Here is a 15,780-nt window from a genome sequence, read left to right on the forward strand (position 1 = left end):
CACTCCTAGACCAAAGAAAGAGAAGTTGAAAATGAAAATGGCCGAGGAAGGTCTTGGGGAATATAATCTTAGCCAACTCTTTTGTGTTGGACAATTACTCACCTCCTCTAGAACTCATGGAAAACCTCAAAATTTGCTTCAAGAAACATAGGCCAAGCAAGCATGCACTTTTGTGCAATTCATCCCTGGTAAGAGTTAGGAGGAGGAAACCATGGATGAGGACCTGGCAGAATGGATCTACAAAGACCCTATCAACACAGAAAGCCCAAAGGCTAAGCTTCCCATTGATAAATATGGAAAAGGCCTCACTATCATGCAAAGAATGGGCTATGATTGCCAGAGTGCTTTAGGACATTGAAAACAAGGATGACACGAGCCCTTACAACCTGAGTTGAAACCCAAAGATAAAAATGGAGTAGGTTTTCAAAAGGAATCTCTTCCTAAGCTTATATTCAAAGGAAAACCTAGCAAACCCATGTATCAGTCAGCTACTCCAAGGAGGCCATCCTTGATTATATTTGCAACACCAACAACACCAACTACACCAACAAAATTGATAATCCCATCAGTATCATCAAATCCATCAGTAACATCAACAACACCGATAATCCCATCAGTAGCGTCAGTAGCACCAACTGCACCAATAACACCGATACTCCCAGCAATTGTACCAACCACACCCACAAAATTGATAATCCCATCAGTAGGATAAAAAACATTAGTAGAAAACCAATTGCAAACACTAGATATGGATGTTACAAAATCAAATTAGAAAGAATCACATTCATATCTATTATAGAAAAAAATCTATGCTATATAGAGTGAGTATCAGTCTTAAAAAATGTCATTTTTTGAAAAAAAACTAGTTTTTGAGGGAGATATAAAAATGGAAGCAAATTGACTCGAAAAATTATCAAAAAAATATTTTTAGAATCTACATAGAAAATGACACAAATCACTAGTTCACATCATCTACAAATTCCTTAGGGTTTAGAAGTAATAGGTGTCTGAATTTGAAGATTTTTCTGAAAATGATTATTGCAGTGTCAAAGTTGGCAAAAAAGTGTAACCCACTATTGTGGGTTCACCCGATTATAAGTGTGTTATAAATTTTGAAGGCCAACTATGATATTGGGTTGATCCACAACCCATTTGTTGATGATCTATCATGTTTGGAGCTAAATTGTGCCTTGTCACACATTTTACCTACTAGGTTCTATTAAGCCAACCTACTTGATATTTTGGGATGTAGAGATAGATATATATATAAGGAGGAATAAAAAATTTGTGGTGTGAGAAAATAATTAGTTTGATGGAGATGTGAGAGTTGACATGAAGTTTCATATTTTGAAAAATAAGACAATAAGATATCAAAGTTGTATGAAGTGTGCCAAATCAGAATGATGGACTAATTGTGGGCTATAAAGAGAATTGCATTATCAAAATTTCTGAGATGTTTCTTCTATAATAGTTCATCATATGATGCTCATTGTTATGGTACTGCATCTTACCTCGAAGAAGTAATCTTCAGTCTGTAAGTCATTGACAATGCACTTTAGTTTGCAAGTCTAGGTGACAATGAGCTTCCTTGGTAGCATGCCTAAAACTAACATTTTTATACTTATGTTATAGATTGTGAGTTAATCCTCACCATGGTTTTTCGCTCATTGGGTTTTCCATGTAAAAATCTTGGTGTTTTTGTGTAATGAATGCTCTATTCTATTCTTAATTTCTGCAAATTTGAATTTAATGTTCTTGGAGTTAATGAATGGATAAATTTTAGTTTATGTTTATTCAACACCCCCCTCTCAACATCTGGTGTGTGTTCAACAACCTATGTTAGTGTAGGTTTTTTTTTTCCTTATGTTAGGGGGTATTTATTTTTCCTATACATATATTATTAAGCTTGCTTAGGTTATTAGGAGTGGTTAATATGAGGACAAGTGGCGAAATACTTTAGCTACATGTGTAACTCTCCAACTCACATGGGTAGTCTAGTTACACACCCTTTTTTGGCTTGTTTTTCCACCTCTCATAACCAATATTTTTTCATTTCCTAAGTGGGTTATGGGGTAGTTGGTTTTTCTCAACCTCTTTCAGCTTACGTGCCACCTTTTATAACTCACTTTTTGTTTCATATTGGCATCACTCCCGCCTAACTATAATTCCCTCTCTCCCGCTATAACTGTAGTTGAGGACTAGACCGAGGGGGCTGGAACTAATCAACTAATTCCCCTATATGCAGGGGATGGAGAGTAGATGGAGACACCCCCAATAGTTGAAGGCAAGGGCTTGCCTATGGGAGGATTAAGACTTAACCATGGGTGGAGGACAATACTTGGATCTGGTGATGGAGCTCTATAGCCTCTAAAATAGAAGAAAATTTGGAATACATAGATAAATTCTCATCCTTACTCGTTCTTTAAATAAATATCAAAGATATGCCCCTCTATTAATAAAAATAACATATTCTAATAAATACGTAATAACCAAAATTCCAACTGTGATGCTCCATGCCCCTACCCAAGAACTTCGATCTCAAGTGGCGTCTTGGCCTTTTTCTACATGGGGTTTGGATCTTGTTGGTAAAATATATCCTCCTTCATCTCAAGGACATACCTTCATCATAACTACCACTAATTACTTTACGAAGTGGGTGGAAGCTATTCCACTTCGATCCACTATTGCTGAAGTAATTTGTCAATTCATTTTGGAAAACATTATTTCCCGATTTGGGATACCTTCCGCCTTAGTTTCAGTTAATGGAACGTCATTCAAAAATAAGGATGTGAATAATTTTCTTGAGAAATATTATATTCAACATAAATTTTCTACACCTTATTATCCTCAATTAAATGGTCAAGCTGAGTCTTCTAATAAGATAATTGAATAAATTCCTCGAAAGACTGTAAACAATCATGGTAAGGATTGGCATAATCAATTAACCTATGCTCTATGGGCCTATCGCATGAGTGTACACATTTCTACGGGATATACTCCTTATAATCTTGTTTATGGTGCTGATGCCATTATGTCTTTGGAGTTAGAAATTCCTTCTTTGAGAGTTTCTCTTAGGGGTATAGTGGATGATGATTCCTATAGAGAGAAAAGACTTCAACAACTTGAGATTCTCTATGAACGACGTATAAATGCCCTCGAGCATATTCAAGCGTATCATAAAACTTTCCAATGAAGATACAATGATAAAGTTATTCAATGTTCCTTCTCAGTAGGTGATTTAGTCCTTTACGAGAATCAACGTAACGTGAATACCTTACCTTAGGAGAAAGAAAAATTCAGCCCTAATTGGCTTTGACCATACATTGTTGTCGAGGCTTATGGATCAACTTCTTACAAGATAGCATGTGTGGAAGGTACGTCTCTCAAGGAACCCATAAATACTATGTACCTTCGTAGATACTATGTGTAGTTCTTTTTTTCTCTCTATTTTTCTCTCTTGTTAGTCTTCTTTATGTTCTTTCTCTATATCTTTTATTTCTTCAAAATTGGGTAATATGTTAGCGTGTTCTATTACTTTATTGTTTGTCTTGGATTCTTTTATGTAAATTATAATAGATTTACATTTCATATTGTAATGGTGGGAAAATGGTGAATGATAAATCAAGAAGGAAACTACCCTTTCCCTGAAAGAGAGATGAGAGTTTCGCTATCGATTACCATTCAAGCAGTTTTCACCATTACATTAGAAAGAGGAGAGGATAATTCACTAGATTCAATCTCTTGACACAAAGATGGTAGATTGAATTTTGAATGAATGGAGAATGCTAAGTTGATCCCCTCTTTCTTGTTTCATTTGGAAAGGAATTTGATTGAATTATGTAATGCAAAAGTGACAAAGAATTGATTATAACTTGAGATCAAAATATGGGATGAAGTTGTGCACCTAGATCTTGTAGTAATATGTCGAGACAAAGTCGCCCTATGAATTTGAGGAAAAGTTTCCTGGACTATGGCGGGAATGTACACGGCCCTTTGAAAAATCTGCGAAATGAAAAGGATTTTTCCGCCTCTGCAAAAGGAGCCCGAATTTGAAAGTACAGCTGCGCACCTGCAACCTACACACAAAAAAGAGAGGAAAATGGGTTGGGATTGGGGGTTTGGCTTTAGGTCAAACCCCAATTTTGGAATTAACCAAGTAATGAAAGAAAGTACTTGCAAGTAGATGTAAATGAAAGGCTGAATTGTAAATCACCTCAAGGGAGGTTGTAGTAGCAATGTTGATAGAAATGCTTGTGTGGAATTGAATGTTGGAATCAATCTCATCTTCAAAGGTTGAATCCTTGACTTGAATGCAATAGTTAGCCTTGAAGGTAGACTTGAGAATGCTTAATGCTGGAAAAGAATGCTTGAATGCTTGAATGCTCTTGAATGCTTGATCGCTTGTGAATTTCCTCCTCATCCCACTTATGAAAATGAGAGGATGACTGCCTCCTTAAATACATGTTGGTGGATTTGAATTTCATCATAGGCTGACATCAGGGGAGTTTCCCGCCCGAGGCACAACCGATAATGCAACCCTAGGAAGGTTCCTAGCCCAAAATAGGGCAAGGACATGATGGAGGACAAGGGAACCATACCCCTATCCAAGGGGGGACAATGGCGCCACGCCCCTATCCTACCCCTTTCTTCAGGGCATAGTGCAGACTGGGTGATGCAGAGGCCAAGGGAGAAGCTATTTCTACAAGCCAAGCAATCTTGGGTCTCCGATCAGGCTAGAGGATTCAAGTTCACATGTGTGAGGACCCTAATGCAGTTGAAAATTGCTAGGGTCGCAATTTTATTACACTGCATTTAGCCCCAATTTAGAGGGAGTATAAGCGTACACCAATACTATCGGTAAAGTAGAAGGAAACATTATTGAAAGACTTTTAACATGTCAAGGAGGCAAGAGGCGCCAAGCCCCCAGTGGACTTAGGATCTTACTACTTTGATTGAAAAAGTAAAAGGGAATATCAAGAAGGGGAGAACCATGACTGCAAGTAGCAAAGTTCCCTTCACTATGAGTCATGAAAGAAAGGATACAAAAGATTACAAAGCAAAGCAAGGTTCACTAAGTAATTCTAAGTATCACAAGAAGGAAAATATGAGCGGAGTGTATGCCCCCATGTTAAAGAGATCGCATGCACCTTATCGGGAGTGGTTGCTTTAAGTTAGGATACACCCAAATGAGAGAGAAAAGAGGGAGCATGTTATCACAAGGATTTAGCCCCCAATCAAGGAATAAACCTAAGGATAATGAACACAAAACATGAGGTAGTGTCACTTTCCTCGGGGTCAGTATGCTGTTTGATATCTCATGTATATCATGTATGTATATGCATATAATAATCGTCATTCCCCAAAGAAGGACACTACCTTAGAGGAAAGGGAAGAGAGGATGTCTTTTGAGTCAACATGAAAGAGACCAATAAAAGATCTCAATGCTTTGCATCTGCCCCAAGTAGACATTAAAAGAACAATAGAAGAACATGGATACACATAGAAGAATGGTCAAAAAAGAGCAAGAAAGGAGAGAGAGAGAGAAATATCTATAGTGCTAATATTTCTAATCTAGCATGACATCCGCCTCTTGATCTTGCTGATCACGACTTTGAGAAGGCGAGAAACATGCCAGAGGAGCGACATTGAGTGCAACAGATGGAGCTATCACAAGATCCAAACAAGGACTGTGCTCATGTTGTAAGTCACTTTGTTTGATTCGAGGAGCTAGGATTAGGGTTTGTGAAAACTCATTCGATAAATGCTTGTCCACATCAACATATTCATACTCACTATCAGAGGCATTAGGAGTTGTATTGCCATTCTGAATAACATTTTCACCCATTTCTTCATCAAAGTTTAGAGAAAGAGGAGCAAGAACATGAATAGGAGTACAATCATCACATTTTTTATGCAACTTATGATTTGGAGATGTTGGTTGAACATCTTTCTTAGGAGAAAAGGGAATCATGTCAACTATTGGAGTCTGAGGAGAATGAATATTTTGAGGGATAGCTTCACGAGCTCGAACACGGTGTCTTCGTCGACGTTCTCTAGCACAATGATTCCGTCGAGTCTTAGTGGAAGGCTGAGAATGAGGAGGAACACTTGAAAAAGTAGGAATGTTTCTCTCCTTGATAGTGGAAGGTTTAGGTTGAGGTCTTTTTGGTTGAACAATAGGAGAAGAAGGCCTCTTCTCTCGATAAGAGGAAGGAGGTGGAACTGCCCCATAGAATGGAGGAATATTAGGTGTAGGAAGGAGACCAGGTCCATCATGAGGAGGGGGTATAGCTATAACCTTACAAAGAATATTGGTGTTCTCCTTAAGAGAAGTTAAAGTCACATCCATAGGAGTAGGTGGACAATTTTCCTTTGGAGGGATATTAGTTCTATCCGAGAGGGGAAGAACCTCATCTTGAAGAATAATAGGAATATCAAGTGTTGGCGATCTAGGTTGACTTAAGGATAAGATCATATCATTCTTCCATTTTTGATAAGATTGAAAAAGAGAACTGCTCCTTGATGGAAGAGACTGAAATTGTTTAGGCCCAAAGAGATCAATAGGAACATCGAGGCTTCTTTCGGATGGACGAAATAAGCTATGGTGCACAGTTATGATTTTTCCATTATGAGGAAATTTAAGACACTTGTGGATTGGAGAAAAAATAGCCTTCATGGAAGATAACCAAGGATAGCCCAACTTCACACGGAATTGCTCAGAAGAAGGTATGATAACAAATTCAACATCCATGGACTTAGCATGGAATTCAATAGGAAGAGTGATAGAACCAATGGTAGGACAAGAGAAGCCATGAAATAAATTCACAACCACATTAGAAGTGTCATAAAGTCATTTATGCAATTGTAAAGTGAAAAGATACTCTTCAGTTATGACATTAACCATGCAAGACGGATCAATCAAGGCACCACTACAAGGGATATCCTTAACCTTTACAACTATGTATAAAGGGCCAGCGGGTGCTCTAATGGTGTCACTAGGGTCAAATGTACTATAAGGATCCTTAGGCATATCTTGTGTTTCTACCATATCAACCAAGTTTGGAGCCATAGAGGTGAATTCTTCAGAAGTGAGAGAATTAGGCACAATCTCAATAATGTTAGAGGTATGAGATGGCAAGGGATCAGTGAAAATATTAAGATTTTGATTAGGAGGAGCAATTTATTTATTCCCTTTATCATTCACACTTGCCACAAATATAGTATTATTATCAATCAAGTCTTGAACCTTATTTTTCAATGAAAAACATTTCTCGGTATCATGACCAGGTTGACCATGAAATTGGCAAAATGAATTGTTACCAAAATAAGGAGATGCAAGTTGGGAAGGATCAATTTGTTTTATAGGAGGAAGTTTGATAACATTTCTGTGCAACAAATGAGACATAATACTATGTAAATATTCATTCAAAGGAGTAAACTGTCTTTCTCTTCGAAAAAAAATAGAAATAGAAGGCACACCTATTGTAGCATTCACATGGTTGTTGTGGATTGGATCATCGAACTTGATGAAGATGTTTGTTGGTTTGAACTTCCCAAACGGTTGTTGAACACTCCCCCCCTTATCACTCAGAGCCATAGGAGTGGATTGCACCATTTGACTCACAACCAGTTGATAATTATGGAGTGTTGCGCACAACTGCGTAAAGGAAGTAAACTCAGACAAAAGAATATTTTCCCTGATATATTTTTGTAAATTAGAAATAAAAATTCTTTGAATATCATTATTAGGTACATGAAAAGAAATTTGAGCACACAAATGCTTATATCTTCCAATGAAATTAGTCACTTTTTCTTTAACACCTTGTTTACAATGCATTGAATCAGTCAAAGTGATTTTAAGACTAATATTGTTTTGAAATTGTTGGATGAAAGCATTTTCTATTAGACACAATGCACCACTGAGAGGGGGGGGGGGGTGTGAATCAGTGGTTCTCAAACTGTTTCCTTTTAACTGACTTATGTGAGTATACCGTGATAAGTTGAGACTTTGTCATGTTTTTATCATCAAAATTCTTAGGTTTTTGACTTATTCTGGTTTGCATAGTAGTAGTGAAGTATTGTAAATTGACTATATGTATTCCATGTGTTAAACCTGAACTTATGAAATCATGTTTGAACTTTGCTAGTCTATTCCTGCAGCCATGCCATTTATTCCTCCAGCCAAGTGATTTGTTCCTGTTGCTATGCGGATTATTTAGGGTAATATCATATGTAAATTAATGAATGTATTAATTAAATAAAATACGTATGCATGTCCTTGTATGTTGTTTTTGTTGTAGTGCAGATAATAATTGATGCTGTAGTGGATATTCTCCTTTCGCGCCTGAAGAAGGAAGAACCAAGTAAGAAATAATTGGAGATCAAATTGAAGAGGAGTCGAGCAAGCGCAAGGTATGGCATGAGCGGAGCAGCTAGGTAGCACTACGGAAGTTTAACTCTAGTGGTCATTGAATTCGCAAAATATCGCTACAACATACAAAGACTGTGGTTCGGTTTAGATCCACGTTTCCTGCAGCCAAGCTCCAGTTATCTTCTTCATCAGTCAATCATCCACCTCTTCTTCTGGGCATGATTTGAGTTGTCCATTGTAGTTGATCTTTGATTTTTAATAAGCTCTTCCTTTTTTCTTAGAGGGTAGACAAAATAGATAGGAATAGAGCAGAGAATTTTGATAAGCATTCTGGAGTTTTTCTTTTAAAACATGTAATCATTTTGAGGAAGCAATGAATAAAAGATATGTTGTTCTGAACTGCTAAAATTATTTTTATGGAAGCTTGATATCACTCATCCAAGGGGGCCCACTTGGTGAGTGATCCTATGTTTATGCTCATTGAAATTAGTTCTTCTTTAGTTGCAGTAGAAGGTCGTGCCTTGACTGTTCCTGCAGCCAAACCAGAATAGAGTGATTTATGTTATTTATATTAGATCATTCCAGCATTGTTTTTATAAGTTTTCCTGTAGCCTTCTATAATTTCCATTCTTGCCTTTCCTTTCTGCATAATGTTAGTTATTGCAACAATGCAAAATAGCCATTGAAGGAGCTTAGTGCATATATAGTGCAAACCCATTTCAAGTTTTACGTCCCTAGATTGATAACTAAATGAACACTAGCCATGAAAATAGTAACTTTACCAGATGAATGTCCAAACTTCGGGTTGAGATTTCAATTAGAGTTATTATTATTATAGTTGGAGTAGACATACTGGTTATTAGATCTAACTCAGAACAAACTTACCGGTTAGTGGGGAGATCAACACAAATGCAATCACACAAGGGGACATAACATAACACCAACATATATGAGGAAAACCCAAGATGGTAAAAACCTCGGTGAGCAATGCTGCTAGAGTCTACTGCTCCAATCCAGCCTCATAATCAAAACTATTACAATGTTTAGGGCACCAACCCAAGGAGCACCAACCCCTAATTTAGGGCACCGACCTAAGGAGCACCAAGCCCTAACTAATTTATGGGATACAACCCAAAGGATCTACAACCCCTGCACTGAGCTACAACTCAATGATCACAGTGAAAATGTTAATTACAAAAGTAGTTATCTTATTACAAGTGAATCTTGTAACCATTTCATATGCCTTACTCTGCCGGTGAGATACTTTCTCTACTACACCGGTACACTTCTCTTGCTACTCTCATCTGTTGCTTCACTGCTGGTAAACTCTACCGGTTCACCTCTACTCTCCTTCTTCTTTGCTGGATCTCCTCCTCATTGTTCTTCTCTTAACCAGTACTACACTCTACTGGTTCTATGTCTGCCTACTCTATAACGTCCTTCATTTTTTCTCTGCTGGTATGGACACTACCAAATCTGCACTGCTACCGGTTGAACACTTCAACCTGGTTCTCCCTCACACTTAGTCTCTTCTCAGATATTAGTTGAGCACTTGACTGATTTTCTATCACATGTAGAAGTGACACTTAATCACTTTGCAACAACACTATCTTCTTCTCTATAGTAGCCCTACTCTCTCATCGAGCAGAAACCATTTCTGATTTTGGCTTGCATTTTTAAAGACTGTTTTCCCACCAAAAACAAATTCAAACTTTGGGCGGTTAGGGTTTCCTCAGTTACCTAGAGGCAAACCAAATCCAATAAGATCTTGTCCAATCTGATCAACCAGACAACATACTGTACATTTCCGCCATTGTCACACCTTCCAATACACGTTTTCCAAATATAGAAAACACGACCCTTTTTCTTGACCCGTATCTGTCAAACTTCCATTAATACCTTTGATGTTTCCTTCTTGAGGTCTTCTCACAAACTGAATTTCTTTCTTTGATCCAGGCGCCACCAACTCCCTGATTTGTCTCTATTGCTCATTCATCCTTGAGCCACACTCTTCTGATCTGATCCACATATCACGGGATCCATATTGAATGCACAACAATAGAGACATCTATCTCTACATGGCACTCCAACGACCTTTGCATTCTCACCACCTAATCTCTTCGTGGCATCCAAGTCAGCATCCACCTCTGCTTGAGCCACTATGTTAGTATGAATTGGATCACTGACCAATTCCATTACTGAGTTTATCTACTAGTATATTAACCTTGTCGATTAAACCCTCAAACCAGTCTATCATCAACCTGGCACTCTTCTTCTCTTCTGGTGGACTACTCAATCAGTCAACACTCTTGCTAACTTGCCTTAAGCACAACTTCATTAGATGGAGAGTCTTCTTCATCTGCACCTTGTCCATATTACCGGTGAACATTCATACTGGTAAAACCTCATGATGACATCATGTCATCAACCCTCAACAAACTCTATCTTCAATCAAGCCATTGTCCTCTATCAACATCTTCTCAGCCTTGCCTTCTCCCTAATCAGCTTGGACCATATCACAACCAGTTTGTCAAAGTGACAAACACATCACTCTTCATCTATACCGACATCTCAACATGCCTTCTCAATCAGTCCAGTGCATATCCCTGATTTCATGCACTTGAGGCATTCCTTTGATTCACTGTTAGATCCGGTGTGAGACTTCAAACACTTGCCTTTACCTCTTCTTCCTTATCTCATAGAACTATAATGACCATTATGCATAATAGGAGATAAGTTCCACTTACCAGTGGAGTAACACCTTATCTTCTGCATCCTGTAATGCACTCATGTGACTGCATCTTCATCTAGTGGGATTCTTGCTTTTCTGCAACCTCACAACGTAACTAAAACTCCTTGACCATCTTGCTTGTACACTGGTCATGAGATTTTTCATGCTGACAACCACTCACTTGGTTGATCTGATTTCTCCATGTCAACACATCACTTACCAATTGACATCCTTTCCTTAACGTTGATCTGCAACACAAGGTGATATCAATTATATCTCATCTTGTACTCCTGCATGACAGTGTTGCACATACATCTCTCATACCGGTAGTCATCCCATATCGCTTGACATCAATGACAACACAATGCCAACAATCTCCCCCTTTGGCATTGCTGTCAACTCATGTAGTGTCTGACATACTACATAATCTCTCTCCCCCTTTCTTTAATCCATGGATTCAGATTCTCAACACATGTAGTATGCTGTGTACTAAAGACTCCTCCCCCTTTGACAATAATGGCAAAGGGCATTATCAGGATATCATTCCTCCCTGTATTTACTGGTCACTGACATAATTTTTTCTCCCCCTTTGTCTTTACCAGATGTCTCTCCTTGTTTGATACCAATTGTTGCATTTTGTTACATTTTCTCAACTCACAACACTTGAGATGGAGGACTCAACCATCAACTGACACCAATCGAGCATGCAAGTTTTATACCATTTGTTAAACTACCGAATTGTAGAGGGATGTGCCAATGAGCACTACTCACCCGCCAGTCAACCAACATCACCTCCTATTTGATCCCAAATTTCTTTAGGAATCAAATGTGATTGTACTACCAATACAACCAACCAACCAACTGACAAGTAGGAATCAATTGTGATTGTACTATGAATACAACCAAACAAATGACAAGTAGATGCCCCTTACAATGAAATTTTCTTGGGTATTCCTACTGTAACTTCCATCATCTGTAGTTTGGGAAATCAGTGCACTTAAACTTTCAAGTTCAAGCATGCCGGCTCTACATCATGAACACTTGAATTCCCCCTGAGTCATACATCTCAACCTCTCAAATCCAATTAGGTCTAATATTGGGGGCTCCAATCTTCTCCATATACCAGTTGAGCTGCATCTATGTGATCATCTGATGATTCTTCACCTCCATTGTTTCCACCACAACCTATGACATGATCCTAGATCTACACAATGCCATACAATGTCATACAATGTCATCATCAATCCATAAATCTAACCAGTTAGCCCATAAACATGCATGCCTACATGGTCAACCACTAGGCCAAGAAATGTCATTTAGGTCTTTTCCAATACCACCCGATACATGAAATCCACATTCCATGCTACCAGTTCTATTGTAATGATTTCCAACTTCATTGTCTTACATATCCTGCAAGTACCTATTTAGCATTCATGTCGATAACATCCTGTACATACCGGTTTCCTGTACTAGTCCACTATTACTACTGGAACACCTTCCCATGACTCCTGACCTTTGTCAACACTATATCTAATTCCAATTGTTATCTTGTCATATATTGATACAGCTGTAGTGATCCAATCTTTTATACCAGGAACAACATGTTCTTCCATGTTGCCTTCATCACTGAGGGGATGACTGATAGATTCAATGTGCTACTCCCCTTGAGGTCCTGCATCTCCTCTAAGCCTTAGAATATATCACCTGTACATTGAATGCACAGTGCCGGTCCATGATCTTCTTCCTCCATACCTGCTTAGTCTTATTCTTCTTCCCATTTTCAGTCTTGGGAGCAGGTCTTTCGTTCTTCTACTAATGGGTCCTTTCATTTTCAGATTCTGCATCACACACAAAAGTAGTTCTATAGTAGCACACAACATTCATCCCAACTTAATGATTGGGGAACCTCTTAACATACCGGTTTGACCATCTTCTCTTGGTCATGTTGTTGTGTCTAGCAACTGAAACTAGTGGACCTCTTGCTCCTGCACGAACATTTCTCCTTTGGTTCCATGCAGGTCTCTGACTTTCATATGCTCTGTATCCACCTTTTTGAAGAGCATATTTGTTATATTGACCTCCTTGTGACTGTAGGTTCCTCTTCCTACATTCAAACTCTCTATGGCCATATCCATTGAAGTTATAACATACAACATTCACTTTATTAGGAACAACAAATGGATTCTTTCTAGCATAACCGAGAGAGGGGGTATGCATGTATCTACTCCTGGATACATTTTGCTCATGTGCATGATTTCTATGAGATACTAGATTATTCCTTCTAGATCTCTTTCTACATTTTTCTGCCCAATGGCCATAAGCATTACATGCAAAGGAATAACCCGAGAAGGATGGCATATGACTTAGAAATTTATTTTTCCATCTATGGGGAGATCTTATTGGTTTAACATCCCCACTTTTCCTTCCTTGAGAATGGATCCTTGGTTGTCCATTCTGGGAAGCTCTTCCATCTGGTCTCTTCTTCTCCCACACTTGCTTTGCCCTATGGGTGGTAGCATTTCTATGTCCTCTGCCTATAGGAGGTCTTCTTTGCTGCTTTCTCATTTTCCTGCTTTGGGTGAAGTTGCCTTCTTCCATCTTCCCTTTACCTTTGGGATCTCTATTGTTCCTTCTTCTTGCAATACCACTCTTCCTTTTTGTCTGCAAGTCCTCACCAGTTGTTTTTAGATCAACCTTCTTCCGGGGAGCATTTGTCAACGTGAAGGTTTGGCCTTTGTTTTTTCCATTTGAGGAGACAAACAAAATATCATTGTGGGGGACATTCTTGCTAGTGGAGCATTCACTGGCACCACTTCCTAATCCTTCAGTGTCCTTGGCATGCTTTTTCTTTTTCAACATTTTGTCCAAAGCATCACTACTACCATCAAACTAGATTCTTACCTTGAGCTCATCCTAACACTTCTCAAGGTCATTTCGGAGAATCTCCATTTCTCCGACTAGCTGTAGATATTCTCCATTTTTTACTTCTAGCCTTGATGCTAGATCTTCACACTGAAATCCCTTGGTGCCTTCTTCTTGAGTCTTCAACTCTAAGATGCATTTCTCATATTCTTCAAGGCATTTGATTAACCAGTTCTGCTCCACTATAGCAACATTCTTGAATAGCTTGTATTCCTTTCTTACTCTATTGAGTTCTTCAAGTGCATTTACAAGCTCTCCTTCAAGATCAACTTTTGCTTCCTCTTCTTCTTCACCTTCACTATCACTCCCAATCACATCTTGTCGGTAGGAGTGTTTTGCATGATCATTTTTAGAAGTGTTCCTTTCATCTTCTAATTCTTGAGCCATGAAGATGTGGGTTCCTTCATCATCATTGCTATAGCTGCTAGCAAACCCGCCTTCATCATCTGCAGCTTCATGAGATGCATTTCTCATACTGTCTTCACAAGATGATCCTACAGTAGTAGGCTCATTTCTATAGATCTTCTTCAATCTCTCCCATAAGATTTTTGCTATTTTGCATTTATCCACCTGTGAGGAGACATCACTGGTGAGCCCACTGAATATAGCCTTCATGGCTTCTTCATTGCACAAGCAACTTATTTCTTCTTCAGATCCGATGGGAGGACTAACATTCCTAGGGAGACTATTAATAATCGCCGTCCAAACATCATAACCTAGGGAGGACAGGTAGACTTCCATTCTGCAACTCCAAATGGCATAGTTTGATCCATTAAGCACTGGAGTAAGGATTGACACTAAATAGACCATTGTGTTCTTAAGCTAGAATCTACCCAAGCTGGAGAAAGCTTGTCTAACTGGGAAACTACGCTTTGATACCAATTGTTAGACACAATGCACCACTGAGAGGGGGGGGGGGGTGAATCAGTGGTTCTCAAACTGTTTCCCTTTAATTGACTTATGTGAGTATACTGGTTATTAGATCTAACTCAGAACATACTTACCGGTTAGTGGGGAGATCAACACAAATGAAATCACACAAGGGGACATCACATAACATCAACATATACGAGGAAACCCCAAGATGGGAAAAACCTTGGTGAGCAATGCTGCTGGAGTCTACTGCTCCAATCCAGCCTCACAATCAAAATTGTTACAATGTTTAGGGCACCAACCCAAGGAGCACCAACCCAAAGAGCACCAACCCCTAACTAATTTATGAGCTACAACCCAAAGGAGTTACAACCGCTACACTGAGCTACAATTCAGTGATCACAATGAAAACATTAATTACAAAAGTACTTATCTTGTTACAAGTGAATCTTGTAACCATTTCATATGCCTTACTCTGTCGGTGAGATACCTTCTTTGCTACACCGGTACACTTGTCCTGCTGCTCTCATCTACTGCTTCATTGCCGGTAAACTCTACCAGTTCACCTCTACTCTCCTTCTACTTTGCTGGATCTCCTCCTCACTATTATTCTCTTCACCGGTACTACACTCTGTCGGTTCTATGTCTATCTACTCTACAACGTCCTTCACTTTTTCTCTGCCGGTATGGACACTATCGGTTCTGTACTACCACCGGTTGAACACTTCAACCTGGTTCTCCCTCACACTCAGTCTCTTTTCAGATATTCGTTGATCACTTGACTATCTTAATCACCTCATAGCAACACTATCTTCTTCTCTATAACAACCCTACTCTCTCATCCAGCGGCAACCATTTTTTATTTTGGCTTGCATCTTTATAA

At 38.8% G+C, this 15,780-nt stretch overlaps 1 protein-coding gene across 1 annotated transcript in view; it reads right to left on the reverse strand.

The window, feature by feature from the left end:
* Positions 1-480: 480 nt before the first annotated feature.
* The window catches only part of LOC131079231 (pentatricopeptide repeat-containing protein At2g33680-like), a 31,819-nt gene continuing 16,519 nt past the window's right edge, over positions 481-15,780 (reverse strand). The window contains exon 3 of the mRNA XM_058017132.2: positions 481-742. Coding sequence (XP_057873115.2) covers positions 481-742 — 262 coding nt within the window. The remainder of the gene's footprint in view (positions 743-15,780) is intronic.

Source organism: Cryptomeria japonica, chromosome 4, assembly GCF_030272615.1.
Source record: "Cryptomeria japonica chromosome 4, Sugi_1.0, whole genome shotgun sequence".
Taxonomy (NCBI): domain Eukaryota; kingdom Viridiplantae; phylum Streptophyta; class Pinopsida; order Cupressales; family Cupressaceae; genus Cryptomeria; species Cryptomeria japonica.